At 40.9% G+C, this 19,772-nt stretch overlaps 1 protein-coding gene across 2 annotated transcripts in view; it reads right to left on the bottom strand.

The window, feature by feature from the left end:
* LOC139755522 (hemocytin-like) overlaps positions 1-19,772 on the bottom strand; it is a 420,053-nt gene that overhangs the window by 106,307 nt on the left and 293,974 nt on the right. For both annotated transcript variants that reach the window (XM_071673909.1, XM_071673910.1), the window contains 2 exons: positions 15,828-16,025; positions 4,166-4,280 (listed from right to left, as the gene is read on the bottom strand). In XM_071673909.1, the coding sequence (XP_071530010.1) occupies positions 4,166-4,280; positions 15,828-16,025 (313 nt within the window). The remainder of the gene's footprint in view (positions 1-4,165; positions 4,281-15,827; positions 16,026-19,772) is intronic.

Below are 19,772 nucleotides of genomic sequence, written 5' to 3'. Positions count from 1 at the left end.
TCAATAAATAAATATATATACATTTTTTTTTATTATACTTTGCCGCTGTCTCCCGCATTAGTGAGGTAGCGGAAGGAAACAGACAAAAGAATGGCCCAACCAACCCACATACACATGTATATACCTACATGTCCACACACATCTCAACGTATACATATATATACACACACACACACAGACATATACATACACATGTACACAAATCATACTGTCTGCCCTTATTCATTCCCATCGCCACCCTGCCACATACAAAATAACAACTCCCTCCCCCCGCATGTGTGCGAGGTAGGGTTAGGAAAAGACAACAAAGGCTACATTCATTCACACTCAGTCTCCAGCTGTCATGTATAATGCACCAAAACAACAGCTCCCTTTCCACATCCAGGACCCACAGAACTTTCCATGATTCACCCCGGACGCCTCACATGCCTTGGTTCAATCCACTGACAGCACATCGACCCCGGTGTACCACATCGTTCTAATTCACTCTATTCCTTGCACGCCTTTTACGCTCCTGCATGTTCAGGCCCCGATTACTCAGGATCTTTTTCACTCCATCTTTCCACCTCCAATTTGGTCTTCCACTTCTCCTCGTTCCCTCCACCTCTGACACACATATCCCCTTTGTCAAGATTAGGGAAGAGCAGTGTGGGGTCAGAAGTGGTAGAAGGTGTGTGGATCAGGTGTTTGCCATGAAGAATGTATGTAAGAAATACTCAGAAAAACAGATGGATTTGTATGTAGCATTTATGGATCTGGAGAAGGCATATGACAGAGTTGATAGAGATGCTCTGTGGAATGTATTAAGAGTATATGGTGTGGGAGGTAAGTTGCAAGAAGCAGTGAAAAGTTTCTATCAAGGATGTAAGGCATGTGTACAAGTAGAAAGAGAGGAAAGTGACTGGTTCCCAGTGAGTGTCGGTTAGCGGCAGGGGTGCATGATGTTTCTACAGTTGTTAAATTTGTTTATGGTTGGGGTTGTTAGGGAGGTGAATGTAAGAGTTTTGGAGAAAGGGGCAAGTATGCAGTTTGTTGGGGATGAGAGGGCTTGGGAAGTGAGTCAGCTGTTATTCGGTGATAATATAGCACTGGCGACTGATTCGGGTGAGAAACTGCAGAAGCTGGTGACTGAGTTTGGTAAAGTATGTGAAAGAAGAAGGTTGAGAGTAAATGTGAATGAGAGCAAGGTTATTAGGTTCAGTAGGGTTGAGGGACAAGTAAACTGGGAGGTGTGTTTGAATGGAGAAAAATTGGAGGAAGTGAAGTGTTTTAGATATCTGAGTGGATAAGGCAGAAGATGGAACCATGGAAGCAGAAGTGAGTCACAGGGTGGGGGAGGGGGCAAAAGTTCTGGGAGTGTTGAAGAATGTGTGGAAGGCAAGAATGTTATCTCGGAGAGCAAAAATGGGTATGTTTGAAGGAATAGTGGTTCCAACAATCGATATGTTTAGAGGCATGGGCGATAGATAGGGTTGTGCAGAAGAGGGTGGATGTGTTGGAAATGAGATGTTTGAGGACAATAATTGGTGTGAGGTGGTTTGATCGAATAAGTAATAAAAGGCTGAGAGAGATGTGTGGAGATAAACAGAGTGTGGTTGAGAGAGCAGAAGACGGTGTATTGAAATGGCTTGGTCATATGGAGAGAATGAGTGAGGAAAGATTGACAAAGAGGCTATATGTGTCAGAGGTGGAGGGAACGAGGAGAAGTGGGAGACCAAATTGGAGGTGGAAGGATGGAGTGAAAAAGATTTTGAGCGATCGGGGCCTAAATATACCGGAGGGTGAAAGGCGTGCAAGGAATAGGGTGAATTGGAATGATGTGGTATACCGGGGTCAACGTGCTGTCAATGGATTGAACCACGGCATGTGACGCATCTGGGGTAAACCATGGAAAGTTCTGTGGGGCCTGGATGTGGAAAGGGAGCTGTGGTTTCGGTGAATTATACATGGCAGCTAGAGACTGAGTGTGAACGAATGTGGCCTTTTGTCCTTTCCTAGCACTACCTCACGGGTGGAGGGGGGATGCTATTTCATGTGTGGCGGGGTGGCGATGGGAATGAATAAAGGCAGCAAGTATGAATTATCTGCATGTGTATATATGTATATGTTTGTGTATGTATATATATGTATACGTTAAAATGTATAGGTATGTATATGTGTGTGTGTGGACGTGTATGTATATACATGTGTATGTGGGTGGGTTGGGTCATTCTTTCATCTGTTTCCTTGCGCCACCTCACTAACGCAGGAGACAACGACAAAGTATAATAAAAAAAATATAAAAAATATATACATATGAGTAGATAGGCTATTCTTCATCTGTTTCCTAGTGTTACCTTGCTGATGCGAGATATGGCGATCAAATATTATAAATGAATAACAATAATTATATGTAATGAAAGTGACAGATGAAAGTAAAGAAGGAGTGGTTGTAATTTTGGAGGAAAGTTGACTGAAAAATTTATAGAAAAATAATTTTTTTGAAATGAGGTTAAAATAGGGAAGAGGTTGATATGAGTGGAAATATAAATCTGATAAGTAAGGAAGGGGAACTGCTGAATTAAAAGGAGGAAATGAAAGAAAGTTGAAAAGAGAATTTTGAAGAACTGATGAATGTGGGAGATGGTGAGGCACCAGTTGTTATATTCATGGGTGAGGAGGATGGAAGGAAAAGGATATATATGTAGTGGCCTATAGGAAATGGGGAGGTAAAAAGGGCAATAAAGAAGTTGAAGGTAGGAAAGGTATTTGGAGTGGATGGGATTATGGCTGAAATATTGAAGTATGGAGAAGAGAGTTTAATAGATAGGATGCATTTATGTAATTTAGCATGGAAGCAGATGGTTGTGCCTGAGGATAGGGTGAAAGTCACTGGGTCCTTGATCATATAATGAAGGGTAGGGTTGTGAGTACGGAAGGGAAGAAAGGCTTAAGGGACATAATAATACTCCTAATGCTAACTAATGGAGCCAAAACATGGACATGGAATGACACATAGAGGTCAAGAATCTAGGATGTATAAATGAGTTATCTAAGAGGAGCATGTGGTACGACTAGACGGAACTATAAAAGAAAGTAAGGGATATAAGAGAGATTGGTATGGCAGGAAATACAAAGGGAATGAATTGAGGAATGGAAAACTGGGTGCAACATAATACTTTAAGGTGATCTGGGCAAGTGGAGAGAATGCAAGATGAGGAGTTTACAATGAGCGTGTATGATAATATGATTAAAGTGGTTGGTGTGATAGGAAGACCATCTGTAACATGTGGAGACAAAGTGGAAGACTTCTGGAGGGTTAGGAATGGAGGAAGATAGCTTGTAACAGTTTAAGTGAGGAAGGCTTGTAAGGACAGGGATAAGTGGCAACTCTTTTACTGTGGCCACTCATTTGTTACGAGTTCCTGGATGGAAAGGGTGTACACATTCTATTAACCAACCCATAGGAAGGGGTGAACAATTTGGTTAACTGTGAACCAGCTGCTGTGACCAGGATTAGAACCTATGTGAATTTGACCCTTTGGTGGCACATACGTTCATATGCTGTGATGTGCCAATAAAGGAAATTTTCCTGTATACATTCTGAGAACTTGTGTCTATAGGACTATATTCAAGAGAATCTTGAGTTTCAAGAATTTATCTTTTCTTTTACTTAAATCCCCCATCATCAATCATCAGGACTTTACCATATCTGAGGATGGAGTGTCTCACTGTTCCTTCACCATTCTTACTGCTCCCTCAATCATAATTATTGTGCTCTGGGTTAATCAAGAAGTATGTGGAATGAGAGGTCTCTGTCTGTAAATGCAATGATGTGAGTCTTGGGCTTTGAATACAAAAGAAAGAAAGAGGGTAGACATCTTGAGAATGAAATGCCTGAGGATGATGCGTGGTTTGAAGAGGGTTGATAACATAAGGAATAACAGTTTAATAGACAGATGTGGTGGTAAAAGAAGTCTGATTGAGAGGGCTGACCGGGTTGTACAGACATAGTCTGGACTTATAGAGAGGATGAAAACAGATTGACAAAGAGAGGGGAGGATGGAGTGAAGGAGTTTTCTGGCTACCAGGACCTAAACATTCATGAGGGTGAGAGGCATGCAAAGGAATGAATGTTGAAGAAATGATATTCTGCATTTATCAAAAGCCACCACATGATACTCACCACACAGCCCTTCAGTCTTGTTGAAGTAAAGATGTGATGGTATCCGTATGGAGAATCCAAAGTTTTCAAGGAAGAAAGTCACCTCCAGTTGTATATCAGAAATGGTTACCATAACCTAGATTGAAGTAAATTGTGTAAAAATCAAAGAATGAAGTTGACTGCAACTGTATATCAAAGTAAGTATCATAATCTGATCATAAAAAAGCCAACAGTAATATCATTGCAGGTGATATTCTTCACTTGTATTTGTGTAATAAATAATTACTCATATCTTGTTTATGGATGGGGTTGTTAGGGAGGTAAATGCAAGAGTTTTGGAAAGAGGGGCAAGTATGAAGTATGTTGGGGATGAGAGAGCTTGGGAAGTGAGTCAGTTGTTGTTCGCTGATGATACAGCGCTGGTGGCTGATTCATGTGAGAAACTGCAGAAGCTGGTGACTGAGTTTGGTAAAGTGTGTGGAAGAAGAAAGTTAAGAGTAAATGTGAACAAGAGCAAGGTAATTAGGTACAGTAGGGTTGAGGGTCAAGTCAATTGGGAGGTGAGTTTGAATGGAGAAAAACTGGAGGAAGTGAAGTGTTTTAGATATCTGGGAGTGGATCTGGCAGCGGATGGAACCATGGAAGCGGAAGTGGATCATAGGGTGGGGGAGGGGGCGAAAATTCTGGGGGCCTTGAAGAATGTGTGGAAGTCGAGAACATTATCTCGGAAAGCAAAAATGGGTATGTTTGAAGGAATAGTGGTCCAACAATGTTGTATGGTTGCGAGGCGTGGGCTATGGATAGAGTTGTGCGCAGGAGGATGGATGTGCTGGAAATGAGATGTTTGAGGACAATGTGTGGTGTGAGGTGGTTTGATCGAGTGAGTAACGTAAGGGTAAGAGAGATGTGTGGAAATAAAAAGAGCGTGGTTGAGAGAGCAGAAGAGGGTGTTTTGAAGTGGTTTGGGCACATGGAGAGAATGAGTGAGGAAAGATTGACCAAGAGGATATATGTGTCGGAGGTGGAGGGAACGAGGAGAAGAGGGAGACCAAATTGGAGGTGGAAAGATGGAGTGAAAAAGATTTTGTGTGATCGGGGCCTGAACATGCAGGAGGGTGAAAGGAGGGCAAGGAATAGAGTGAATTGGAGCGATGTGGTATACTGGGGTTGACGTGCTGTCAGTGGATTGAATCAAGGCATGTGAAGCGTCTGGGGTAAACCATGGAAAGCTGTGTAGGTATGTATATTTGCATGTGTGGATGTATGTATATACATGTGTATGGAGGGGGGGGGTGGGCCATTTCTTTCGTCTGTTTCCTTGCGCTACCTTGCAAACGCGGGAGACAGCGACAAAGTATAATAATATATAAAAAAAAATCTTCTGGACATGATTCTCTATGCTTCATCCATTATCTTTGAATGAAAACAATGTGGGAAATATTATATGAACATCTCCATTTGACAAAATATCACTTATAACTGTGTGGCCAAGCAAGATGAAAGATGAACAACTTTAATACACAACTGAAAACAGTGCATATCAAGTGGCTATTCTCTAAGGTCCTTAAAAATATGGACAATACTGTATGCATATACAAAGGAACACATCTACATGTCAAAAAATATAATGCACAAAACATTCTGCAGGGGATGTTTATTAAAAATGGAAAGCATCCAGAAACAAGATGGGTACTATATTTTGAAAAGTGGCTATCATACACAGAGACAGTGGAAAACACAACAAGTACTGGAATTTCAAATTAAGTTTAAATCTATTCCTGCACAGTGGAGAATTATGTATACAGTTACCACCACTCACACATTTTCAAAAGCGATAACCAACTAAGGTTTATTGTGGTTACAAGCATAGGAAGCTCTCAGGGTAAAATAATTGTGCATATGGTTGCTGAAACTAAAGTTTTTAATGGTGTGAGTAACAGCAACAGCATAAGTTTGTTGAGTATTCCTGGGAAATTATATGGTAGGGCACTGATTGAGAGGGTAAAGGCATGTACAGAGCATCACACTGGGGAAGAGCAGTGTGGTTTCAGAAGTGGTTGAGGATGTGTTGATCAGTGTTTGCTTTGAAGAATGTACGTGAGAAATACTTAGAAAAACAGATGGATTTGTATGTAGCATTTATGGATCTGAAGAAGGCATATGATGGGGTGATAGAGATGCTTTGTGGAAGCTATTATGAGTATATGATGAGGGAGGTAAGTTGCTAGAAGCAATGAAAAGTTTTTACCAAGGATGTAAGGCATGTGTATGAGTAGGAAGAGAGGAAAGTGATTGGTGCCCAATGAATGTCATTTTGTAGCAGAGGTGCGTGATGTCTCCATGGTTGTTAATTTGTTTATGAGTAGGGTGGTTAGGGAGGTGAATGCAAGAGTTTTGGAGAGAGGGGCAAGTATGCAGTCTGTTGTGGATGAGAGGGCTTGGGAAGTGAGTCAGTTGTTGTTCGCTGATGATATAGCACTGGTGGCTGATTCGGGCGAGAAACTACAGAGGTTGGTGACTGAATTTGGTAAAGTGTGTGAAAGAAGAAAGCTGAGGGTAAATGTAAATAAGAGTAAGGTTATTAGGTTCAGTAGGGTTGAGGGACAAGTTAACTGGGAGATAAGTTTGAGTGGAGAAAAAACTTGAGGAAGTGAAGTATCTTAGATGTCTGGAAGTGGATTTAGCAGCACTTGGAACCATGGAAGTGGAAATGAGTCACAGGGTGTGGGAGGGGGCAAAGGTTCAGGGAGCACTGAAGAATGTGTGGAAGGTGAGAACGTTATCTCGGAGAGCAAAAATGGGTATGTTTGAAGGAATAGTGGTTCTAACAATGTTACATGGTTGCGAGGCATGGGCTATAGATGGGGTTGTACGGAGGAGGGTGGATGTGTTGGAAATGAAATGTTTGAGGACAATATGTGGTGTGAGGTGGTTTGATCGAGTAAGTAATGAAAAGGTGAGAGAGATGTGTGGTAATAAAAAGTGTGGCTGAGAGAGCAGAAGAGGGTGTGTTGATATGGTTTGGTCATATGGAAAGAATGAGTGAGGAAAGATTGACAAAGAGGATACATATGTCAGGGGTGGAGGGAAGAAGTGGGAGACCAAATTGGGGGTGGAAGGATGGAGTGAAAAAGATTTTGAGCAATCGGGGCCTGAACATACAGGAGGGTGAAAGGCATGCAAAGAATAGAGTAAATTGGAACGATGTGGTACACCGGGGTAAACTTGCTGTCAAGTATTGAACCAGATCATGTGAAGTGTCTTGGGTAAACCATGGAAAGTTTTGTGGGGCCTGGATGTGGAAAGGGAGCTGTGGTTTCAGTGCATTACACATGACAGCTAAAGACGGAATGTGAACGAATGTGGCCTTTGTCATCTTTTCCTAGCGCTACCTTATGGGGAGGAGGGGTGGGATGCTATTTCATATGTAGTGGGGTGGCAACAGGAATGAATAAAGGCAGCAAGTATGAATAAGTACATGTGTATATATGTATATCTGAGTATGTATATGTATGTATATGTTGAAATGTATAGGTATGTACACTCAGTCTATAGCTGTCATGTGTGATATATATATACATTACACATTGATTGAAAGGCTAAGAGAGATGTGTGGTAATAAAAACAGTGTGGTTGAGAGAGCAGAAGAGGGCTTGAAATGGTTGGTCACATGGAGAGAATTTGTGAGGAATGGTTGACAAAGAGGATATATGTGTCAGAGGTGGAAGGAACAAGAAGTGGGAGACCAAATTGGAGGAGGAAGGATGGAGTGAAAAAGATTTTGAGTGATCGGGGCCTGAACATACACGAGGGTGAAAGTCATGCAAGGAATAGAGTGAATTGGAACGATGTGGTATACTAGGGTTGACGTGCTGTCAATGGATTGAATCAGGGCATATGAAGCATCTGGGGTAAACCATGGAAAGTTTGTGGGGCCTGGTGTGGAAAGGGAGCTGTGGTTTCAGTGCATTACACATGACAGCTAGAGACTGAGTGTAAACGAATGTGGTCTTTGTTGTTTTTTCCTAGTGCTACCTTGTGTACACACGGGGGGGGAGGGGGTTGTCTTTTCATGTGTGGCACGGTGGCATCAGAATGGATGAAGGCAGCATGTATGTATTTGTACATGCATACATATGTATATCTGTGTATGTATATGTACGTATACGTTGCAATGTATAGGTATGTATATGTGTGTGTGTGTGGGCGTTTATGTTTATACATGTGTATATTGGTGAGTTGGGCCCATCTTTCGTCTGTTTCCTTGCGCTACCTCGCTAATGCGGGAGACAGTGTCAAAGTATAATAAATAGAAAAAAATAATATATATATATTAATTATGTATCCCTAAATACATCCCATTCCTCTCCCACTCCCCTTACTTCCATTGTTCTCACCTTTTTCCATTCTGTACTCAGTCTCTCCTGGTACTTTCTCACACAAGTCTCCTTCCCAAGCTCACTTACTCTCACCACCCTCTTCACCCCAACATTCACTCTTCTTTTCTGAAAACCCATACAAATCTTCACCTTAGCCTCCACAAGATAATGATCAGACATCCCTCCAGTTGCACCTCTCAGCACATTAACATCCAAAAGTCTCTCTTTCGCATGCCTGTCAATTAACACGTAATCCAATAACGCTCTCTGGCCATCTCTCCTACTTACATACATACACTTATGTATATCTCGCTTTTTAAACCAGGTATTCCCAATCACCAGTCCTTTTTCAGCACATAAATCTACAAGCTCTTCACCATTTCCATTTACAACACTGAACACCCCATGTATACCAATTATTCCCTCAACTGCCACATTACTCACCTTTGCATTCAAATCACCTATCACTATAACCCGGTCTTGTGCATCAAAACCACTAACACACTCATTCAGCTGCTCCCAAAACACTTGCCTCTCATGATCTTTCTTCTCATGCCCAGGTGCATATGCACCAATAATCACCCATCTCTCTCCATCAACTTTCAGTTTTACCCATATTAATCGAGAATTTACTTTCTTACATTCTATCACATACTCCCACAACTCCTATTTCAGGAGTACTACTACTCCTTCCCTTGCTCCTGTCCTCTCACTAACCCCTGACTTTACTCCCAAGACATTCCCAAACCACTCTTCCCCTTTACCCTTGAGCTTCGTTTCACTCAGAGGCAAAACATCCAGGTTCCTTTCCTCAAACATACTACCTATCTCTCCTTTTTTCACACACATTTAGACACCCCAGTCTGAGCCTTCGAGGAGGATGAGCACTCCCCGCGTGACTCCTTCTTCTGTTTCCCATTTTAGAAAGTTAAAAATACAAGGAGGGGAGGATTTCTGGCCCCCCGCTCCCGTCCCCTCTAGTCGCCTTATACGACACGCGAGGAATGCGTGGGAAGTATTCTTTCACCCCTATCCCCAGTGATGGATTGCGCAAAAGATGCTTGTGGCATGAGAAGAGTGGGGAGTGGGTTGATTAGAAAGGGTAGTGAGTGGTGGGATGAAGAAGTAAGATTATTAGTGAAAGAGAAGAGAGAGGCATTTGGACGATTTTTGCAGGGAAAAAATGCAATTGAGTGGGAGATGTGTAAAAGAAAGAGGCAGGAGGTCAAGAGAAAGGTGCAAGAGGTGAAAAAGAGGGCAAATGAGAGTTGGGGTGAGAGAGTATCATTAAATTTTAGGGAGAATAAAAAGATGTTCTGGAAGGAGGTAAATAAAGTGCGTAAGACAAGGAAGCAAATGGGAACTTCAGTGAAGGGCGCAAATGGGGAGGTGATAACAAGTAGTGGTGATGTGAGAAGGAGATGGAGTGAGTATTTTGAAGGTTTGTTGAATGTGTTTGATGATAGAGTGGCAGATATAGGGTGTTTTGGTCGAGGTGGTGTGCAAAGTGAGAGGGTTAGGGAAAATGATTTGGTAAACAGAGAAGAGGTAGTAAAAGCTTTGCAGAAGACGAAAGCCGGCAAGGCAGCAGGCTTGGATGGTATTGCAGTGGAATTTATTAAAAAAGGGGTGACTGTATTGTTGACTGGTTGGTAAGGTTATTTAATGTATGTATGACTCATGGTGAGGTGCCTGAGGATTGGCGGAATGCATGCATAGTGCCATTGTACAAAGGCAAAGGGGATAAGAGTGAGTGCTCAAATTACAGAGGTATAAGTTTGTTGAGTATTCCTGTTAAATCATATGGGAGGGTATTGATTGAGAGGGTGAAGGCATGTACAGAGCATCAGATTGGGGAAGAGCAGTGTGGTTTCAGAAGTGGTAGAGGATGTGTGGATCAGGTGTTTGCTTTGAAGAATGTATGTGAGAAATACTTAGAAAAGCAAATGGATTTGTATGTAGCATTTATGGATCTGGAGAAGGCATATGATAGAGTTGACAGAGATGCTTTGTGGAAGGTATTAAGAATATATGGTGTGGGAGGCAAGTTGTTAGAAGCAGTGAAAAGTTTTTATTGAGGATGTAAGGCATGTGTACGTGTAGGAAGAGAGGAAAGTGATTGGTTCTCAGTGAATGTAGGTTTGCGGCAGGGGTGTGTGATGTCTCCATGGTTGTTTAATTTGTTTATGGATGGGGTTGTTAGGGAGGTGAATGCAAGAGTTTTGGAAAGAGGGGCAAGTATGCAGTCTGTTGTGGATGAGAGAGCTTGGGAAGTGAGTCAGTTGTTGTTCGCTGATGATACAGCGCTGGTGGCTGATTCATGTGTGATTCATGTGAGAAACTGCAGAAGCTGGTGACTGAGTTTGGTAAAGTGTGTGAAAGAAGAAAGTTAAGAGTAAATGTGAATAAGAGCAAGGTTATTAGGGACAGTAGGGTTGAGGGTCAAGTCAATTGGGAGGTAAGTTTGAATGGAGAAAAACTGGAGGAAGTAAAGTGTTTTAGATATCTGGGAGTGGATCTGGCAGCGGATGGAACCATGGAAGCGGAAGTGAATCATAGGGTGGGGGAGGGGGCGAAAATCCTGGGAGCCTTGAAGAATGTGTGGAAGTCGAGAACATTATCTCGGAAAGCAAAAATGGGTATGTTTGAAGGAATAGTGGTTCCAATAATGTTGTATGGTTGCGAGGCGTGGGCTATGGATAGAGTTGTGCGCAGGAGGGTGGATGTGCTGGAAATGAGATGTTTGAGGACAATGTGTGGTGTGAGGTGGTTTGATCGAGTAAGTAATGTAAGGGTAAGAGAGATGTGTGGAAATAAAAAGAGCGTGGTTGAGAGAGCAGAAGAGGGTGTTTTGAAATGGTTTGGGCACATGGAGAGAATGAGTGAGGAAAGATTGACCAAGAGGATATATGTGTCGGAGGTGGAGGGAACGAGAAGTGGGAGACCAAATTGGAGGTGGAAAGATGGAGTGAAAAAGATTTTGTGTGATCGGGGCCTGAACATGCAGGAGGGTGAAAGGCGGGCAAGGAATAGAGTGAATTGGATCGATGTGGTATACCAGGGTTGACGTGCTGTCAGTGGATTGAATCAGGGCATGTGAAGCGTCTGGGGTAAACCATGGAAAGTTGTGTGGGGCCTGGATGTGGAAAGGGAGCTGTGGTTTCGGGCATTATTGCGTGACAGCTGGAGACTGAGTGTGAACGAATGGGGCCTTTGTTGTCTTTTCCTAGTGCTACCTCGCACACATGAGGGTGGAGGGGGATGGTATTCCATGTGTGGCGAGGTGGCGATGGGAATGAATAGGGGCAGACAGTGTGAATTGTGTGCATGGGTATATATGTATGTGTCTGTGTGTGTATATATATGTGTACATTGAGATGTATAGGTATGTATATTTGCATGTGTGTGTGTGTGTGTGTGTACATTGTGTATGGGGGTGGGTTGTGCCATTTCTTTCGTCTGTTTCCTTGTGCTATCTCGCAAACGCAGGATACAGCGACAAAGCAAAATAAATAAAATCAATAAATGATTATGTATATTATTTATTTATTATACTTTGTCACTGTCTCCCGCATTAGTGAGGCAGTGGAAAGAAACAGATGAAGGAATGGCCCAACCCACCTACATACACATGTATGTACATAAATGCCCACACACGCACATATACATACCTATACATTTCAACGTATACATACATATACATAAACAGGCATATACATACATACACATGTACATATTCATACTTGTTGCCTTCATCCATTCCTGTTGCCATCCCGCCACACATGAAATGGCACCCCCCCTCCCCCTACACGTGGTAGGTAGAGCTAGGAAAAGACAAGAAAGGCCACGTTTGTTCACACTCAGTCTCTAGCTGTCATGTGTAATGCACTGAAACCACAGCTCCCTTTCCACATCCAGGCCCCACAAAACTTTCCATGGTTTACCCCAGATGCTTCACACGCCCTGGATCAATCCAATGATAGCCCATCAACCCCGTTATACCACATCATTCCAATTCACTCTATTCCTTGCACACCTTTCACCTTCCTCTATGTTCAGGCCCCGATTGCTCAAAATCTTTTTAACTCCATCCTTCCACCTCCAGTTTGGTCTCCCACCTCTCTTCGTTCCCTCCACCTCTGACACATATATCCTCTTTGTCAATCTTTCCTCACTCATTCTCTCCATGTGACCAAACCATTTCAACACACCCTCTTCTGCTCTCTCAACCAAACTCTTTTTATTACAACACATCTCTCTTACCCTTTCATTACTTACTCGATCAAACCACCTCACACCATATATTGTCCTCAAATATTTAATTTCCAACACATCCACCCTCCTCTGCAAAACCCTATCAATAGCCCATGCCTTGCAACCATATAATATTGTTGGAACCACCATTCCTTCAAACATACCCATTTTTGCTTTCCGAGATAACGTTCTCGCATTCCACACATTCTTCAATGCTCCCAGAATCATCGCCCCCTCCCCCACCCTGTGACTCACTTTCACTTCCATACACTGCTAAGTCCACTCCCAGATATCTAAAACACTTCATTTCCTCCAGGTTTTCTCCATTTAAACTTACTTCCAAATTAACTTGTCCCTAAGCCCTACTGAACCTAATAACCTTGCTCTTATCCACATTTAATCTCAGCTTTCATCTTTCACACACTTTACCAAACTCAGTCACCAACTTCTGCAGTTTCTCACCCGAATCAGCCACCAGCACTGTATCATCAGCGAAAAACAATTGACTCACTTCTCAAGCCCTCTCATCCACAACAGACTGCATACTTGCCTCTCTATCCAAAACTTGCATTCACCATCCTAAGCACTCCATTCATAAACAAATTAAAGAACCATGGAGATACAAAGCACTCCTGCTACAAACCGACATTCACTGGGAACAAATCACTTTCCTCTCTTCCTACTCGTACACATGCCTTACAGCCTTGGTAAAAACTTTTCACTGCTTCTAGCAACTCATCTCTCACACTATATACTCTTAAAAAATCCACAAAGCATCTCTATCCACCATATCATATGCCTTCTCCAGATCCATAAATGCTACATACAAATCCACTTGCTTTTCTAAGTATTTCTCACATACATTCTTCAAAGCAAACACCTGATCCACACATCCTCTAGCACTTCTGAAACCACAATGATCTTCCCCAATCTGATGCTCTGTACATGCCTTCACCCTCTCAGTCAATATTCCCCCAGTATAGTTTCCCAGGAATACTCAACAAACTTATGCCTCTGTAATTTGAACACTTCCTTCATCCCCTTTGCCTTTGTACAATGGCACTATGCATGCATTTTGCCATTTCCTGCATTTGCAAGGTAGCACTACAAACAGAGGACTGAGCCTTAGAGGGAATATCCTCACTTGGCCCTCTTCTCTGTCATCATACTTGATCGCCATTTCCCACATCAGCAAGGTAGTGCTAGACAAGAGACGAAGAAAGACCCATCCACTCATAAACACACATATGTACATGCATGCTGAGACATGTACATATACAGACATATATATATCATATCAACATATACACATATACATACATATACACAGCCATATACATATATGTAAATGCACACATTTGCACTTGCTTGCCTTAATCCATTTCTGGGGCCACCCCACCCCACACAAAACAGCATTGTCACCCCCTGTGTCAGTGAGGTAGAGCCAAGAAAACACAAAAAGGCCACATTCATTCACACTCAGTCTCTAGCTGTCATGTGTAATGCACCAAAACCACAACTCTCTATCCACATCTAGGCCCTACAGACCTTTCCATGAATTACCCCAGATGTTTCACATGCCTTGGTTCAGTCCATTGCAATACTCACTACATATTCTCTCTTGGCTTTTCTGATAAGATTTTTCACGTTTCTCCTTACTATGTTATATTGTGTTGCAATACTTGGGTCATTGTCTGACTTCTTTAGCTTCTAGACAATTTCTGAGACCGAGGTTGTCAAAGGACTTAAACAGGGCACATGAAGCAGTCTGGGTAGACTATGGAATTGGTCTGTGGGGCTTGACTGTAGATGGTAAGCTCTAATTCTGGTACATTATATATTTTTTCTTTTTTTTTAAAGGTTGAAGGATTCAGATGCCAACAAAAATCTGCATTGAGGTTGGTCCTTAATTGAAATATAGAGAAATTAATGAAAAGGAAAAAGACAAGGGAAAGTATTTACAAGTCTTGGAGGAAGTGAAAAACCTGTCTTTTATAATGTACTAAGTCATAGTTAATGGGAAAAACATGAGAAGGTAGAGAGCTATAAAGTTTCAAGGTGTACGGAAAGAAACAATTATCATAATGGCCCAACCTTCAGTTGCCAACAGCCATACACCACACCACAGATAGAGAATTGATGCGAGTAAATGAGGCTACTGTTATGTGTACTACTAATATTACCTTTTAAAGTGGGAAATGGCAAACAAGTATGAAAAAAAGTAGAATCATTATATGAAGGTGATCTAATTTGCATTAAACAAAGTGCGATGAATGAGTGTGATTTCTGTAGATGACGTAACTCATGATTGATATGGAAACATGATGGAAGAATTGAGAACAAGACTACACAGACATAAGTAAAAGTGTAATGGATTAAGATTCTGTTTAGAAAGTCAATGTGATATTTCAAGTGCTTAAAAGAAGGAATATATCTGATGGTAATAGTAAGTACAGTAGAATCCAAAAACTGCCAAACCTGTGAAGGATCAGGTTGTTCCACAGCCAACCACAACACTCAGCGTGGGAAGCTGGTCACTCTATCATTTTCAACAGTAACTCCTATGAAAAAGTATTCACGAGTTTTGGAGGAAGTTAAAAACCTGTCTTTTATAGTAAGCCATGTCATAGTTATTGGAAAACACATGAGAAGGTATAGAGTTTCAAAGCTTGGAGGTGTAAGGAAAGAAACAATTGTCATAACAGCCCAACACTGAGTTGCCAACAGCCACACACCACATCACAGATAGAGAATTGCTGTGAGTAATTAAAGCTACAGTTATGTGTATTGCTGAATTACCATCTAAAGTGGAAAATGGCAAACAAGTATGAAAAAAAATTTGTGTTGAATGAGGGTGATTTCTGTAGATGAAGTGACTTAAGGTTGATATAGAAATATGAAGGAAGAATTGAGAACAAGACTAAAGGGACATAAGTAAAATGACAATGGCTTAAGATTCTGTTAAAGTCAATGTGATATTTCATGAGCTTAAAAGAAGGAATCTATCTGATGGTAATTGGGGGTACAACAGAATTCAAAAACTGCCAAACCTGTGAGGGATCAGGTTGTTCCACATTCAACCACGATTCACGGTGTGGGAAGTTGATCACTCTATCATTTTCGACAGTAACTCCTATGGTGTCTCCAACAGCTAAGATGACGACCTCATGAGAGTCAAAGAGGATGATTATACCATCAGTACACACAGTCACTGGCTCTGAAGTACATTGCTTGTTGTGGATGATGACCTGTTTGACAAAATATCCCCAGTTAATTTCTCATGAATGAATAATCATGTTCTTTAAAATTATATATGCACAAATCATAAGAAATAACCATGCACAGTAATTGTGAACAAAGGCAAGAGATCTTCTGAGCTACTAACACCATTCTGTAGACAAAGAGGCATGGGAGACGGACTACGAATCTTTTAAAAATGAAGACATCATTGGAGTAAGCTTAACATTACCTAAGACATGTTACATGTATATATCTCATTGCTTCCCATGATGGAAATTTCTTAAACTACATTAAACACATGGAAATGAAATATCCTGTAAATACCTGTACAAAATCAGATAATTATAAGAAATAACTTACAGGGTAGATCACATGCCTTATACTACTAAGACAGTTAATAACTTAAAACCTGTACATTTATCATATGAGTACTTTTCTAAAACTATAATCTGAATATAGAAATTCAGTTTTCATTAACATTGCTTAGTATAAATGAAACAGATCTGTTTAGTTCTCAAATCTATAACTAAATTATTGATATCATAGTCAACCATACAAATCACTATAAACTGCAAGACATACAAGCATTGGAGGTATCCAACGAGTAACTGAAAATAAAAAAATTTTCTTTTATGCTTGCATATGACTGACTTGCTAAAAAAATTGAACCTCTACCTGAATATGATTAAAGATGATGCCAAAGTCATGAAGGAAGTGAAAAGTGAAAAGGACTGCATCAACCTACAAAGTGACCAAGATACGTTCATAATGTGGTCAGGCACAGAGCTGATAAACTCTACCCAAGAAAATGCAAATTATGAGGATGGGATGCAGTAAAAGAAGTCCTCATTATGAATATCATCTAGCAGGAAATAAGTAATAGATTTCTTATTTATGAAAGGGAACTGGAAATCAACATTATCCCTAACCTGTTGCAAGAGTCCCACCTTCAGAGAACAGTAAAAGAGAGATGCTGTCTTCTGACAATATAAGAACTGCACTCAAGTGAATGGATAAGGAAATATCAAGAAAGCTTTTAACACCCTATATGAGGTTAAAACTTGAATAAGTTAGGTCCTTGCCCTTAAAGAGGAACAAAGAAATAATAGAGAAGTGCACATGAAGGCTAAAGATGATACTAAAACTAAGAGCCAAGTTACAGGTAAAGGTTAAAGACCTGAAATTTGGAAGAAAGAAGAGTAAGGGGTGATCTAATCATAACCTTCAAGCTTTTAACTATTTTGATGATGTCAGGAGTGAGCATTTCTTTGAAAGATGCAAGGAAAAAACAAATTAAGCAAGAACTTTGGTAGAAAAAGTAGTTTTTGATAATAAAAAACTGTTTCTCTTTGGAGATTTATCCCAAAAGATATGAGAAAATCTTCCAGATTTTGGGTATCAGAAGCCTTTAACCCTCTACTTTCTGGTTTGGTAAATACCTTACTTTTTGTTATGCAGCCAAAAAGCAATGGCAGTTATTGTTTCCCAGAGGGGTGTTCCCCCCAATCTGCAATTACCATCCAATGAGGAACATCATTGTCATGTCAGCTGTCATGACTTACAAGGATGAACACCTAATTATTCTCTAAAACAAGGATGTCATCCTAAAGACCACCAACATTAGAGAAAGCTTTTCCAAAACTGAAAAAGGCAAGGAAAGTTGCTTGCTTGCAAGACACTGTCCTAGAAACTAATTACCATTCTTCAAAACTCACTTTCCTCTCCAAGGTCAGTTTGTCCTGCAACCTGAAAGCACAGTAAGATGGAGGCAGAGGCTTAGCAAATTACTTCTTAGCCAAGAGAGGAGATGACAATGAATATACCTACATGTTATTTTGTACAGGCACATTAGTGATCCTGCACCTCACAGAAGGTAAGCCCAATGCCTGCAAGACTGATCCCCTTCACCTCAACCAATGCATGGTTGACAATGCATTAAGGTACATGTATATCAAGACCCCTGTAGAAAATTTTCAGTAAAAGTTTTCTTAGAAAGCTGAGCACAGAACCATCCTTCTGACATTGCTTTGACATGCATGCCAGGCTTAGCCAACAAAACCAGTCTATTCGCCCAACATGAAACGATTCCTTGAAAAGGGGTTTCAACTTGCCTAGGCAAACCAAAAAAGTGTTCCACTTGCTAGTCTTTCAGTGTTTCCAAGGTATTCTCTGAGATAACTAACCAGGCATCAAGCATGAAGTTTTTCAAAAGCAATTTTCAAAGATGAAAAATCAGGGGCTTAATGCTACCAGTACAGTCTTTTTGGTAGCCAATGGAACTTTCCACAGTAGATCTATACATTTTATCAAAAAAGGGTTCCCAAACTAGTGATGCATAAACTAATTTGAGTTTAATATGAGCTGTAATTTTTTTTCCATTATTCATCATAAGTTTTAACTAATTCCCTTTGGGGAAGAGAAGGAAATAGCACAAGTACAAAATACTGGACCCAAAGAAACACCATTAAGTCTTGAAAAAACTGAGTAAATATTTGAAGCAAGTATGTCTGATGACTTTACTTTCAGTGACTACGGAGGAGCAAACACTGCCTCTTCATAAAAGATAGCTGCTGGTTTTATAGAGCTATTGTACAAGACATGAGAGGAAAAAAAAGATGATATTTCAGGGAATTCATACTTTCCAGACCATAATACTGTCCTGCTGTTTGCAAACAATACTTTTCAGGGCAAAATGAGCTGCAGTCGGTATTGTCTATGAAAAACTGGGAATGAGTGACATCATATTTATTCATCTATTCGTTTATTATATTTTGTTGTTGTCTCCTGCATTAGCGAGGCAGCTCAAGGAAACAGATGAAAGAATGGTCCAACTCACCCACATACACATGTATATACATAAATGCCCACACACACACACACCCATATACATACCTATACATTTCAATGCATACATACATATACATACAAGGACATATACATATATACACATGTACATATTCATACATGCTGCCTTCATCCACTCAAGCTGCCACCCCACCACCCCCATCCCCCTCTGTGCATGTGAGGTAGCGCTAGGAAAGGACAACAAAGACCACATTCATCCACACTCAGTCTCTAGCTGTCATGTGTAATGCACCGAAACCACAGCTCCCTTTCCACATTCAGGCCCCACAAAACTTTCCATGGTTTACCCCAGATGCTTCACATGCCCTGATTCAATCCAGTGACAGCATGTCCAATTCACTCTATTCCTTGCACGCCTTTCACCCTCCTGTATGTTAAGGCTCCGATTGCTCAAAATCTTTTTCACTCCATCCTTCCACCTCCAGTTTGGTCTCCCTGGGGATAAGGGAGAAAGAATACTTCCCATGCATTTCCTGCATGTCAAAAAGGCAACTGAAGGGGATGGGAGCGGGGGGCTAGAAACCCTCCACTCCTTGTATTTCAAATTTCTAAAAGAGGAAACAGAGTGAAAATCAATGATGCTGTAATCTGTGAAGTGTACATGATTCACATGTGGAAACTCCTGAATGGTACGATTTCCAATTAGCACTCAGTAATAGTTCCTCATAACTGTCACAGAAATTTGTAAGACAGAAAATATATATGTTACAAGATAAATATAGCAGCAATGGTTTTGCAATTTTCTAGCTTCTGAATTGATTTGACTACATTACAATGAGCTAATGAGCATGTCAAAGGAATTAATGAAAGCTACAGACACCTTTAGGAAAGGAAAATTAAACCCATTATATTTGTGCAAGACAAGACTGAGAGATAGTGGGAAAATCTGT

This window comes from Panulirus ornatus, chromosome 19 (assembly GCF_036320965.1).
Source record: "Panulirus ornatus isolate Po-2019 chromosome 19, ASM3632096v1, whole genome shotgun sequence".
Taxonomy (NCBI): domain Eukaryota; kingdom Metazoa; phylum Arthropoda; class Malacostraca; order Decapoda; family Palinuridae; genus Panulirus; species Panulirus ornatus.
Note: the sequence above shows the minus strand (reverse complement) of the source record. Positions and strands in the feature narration are given on the sequence as shown.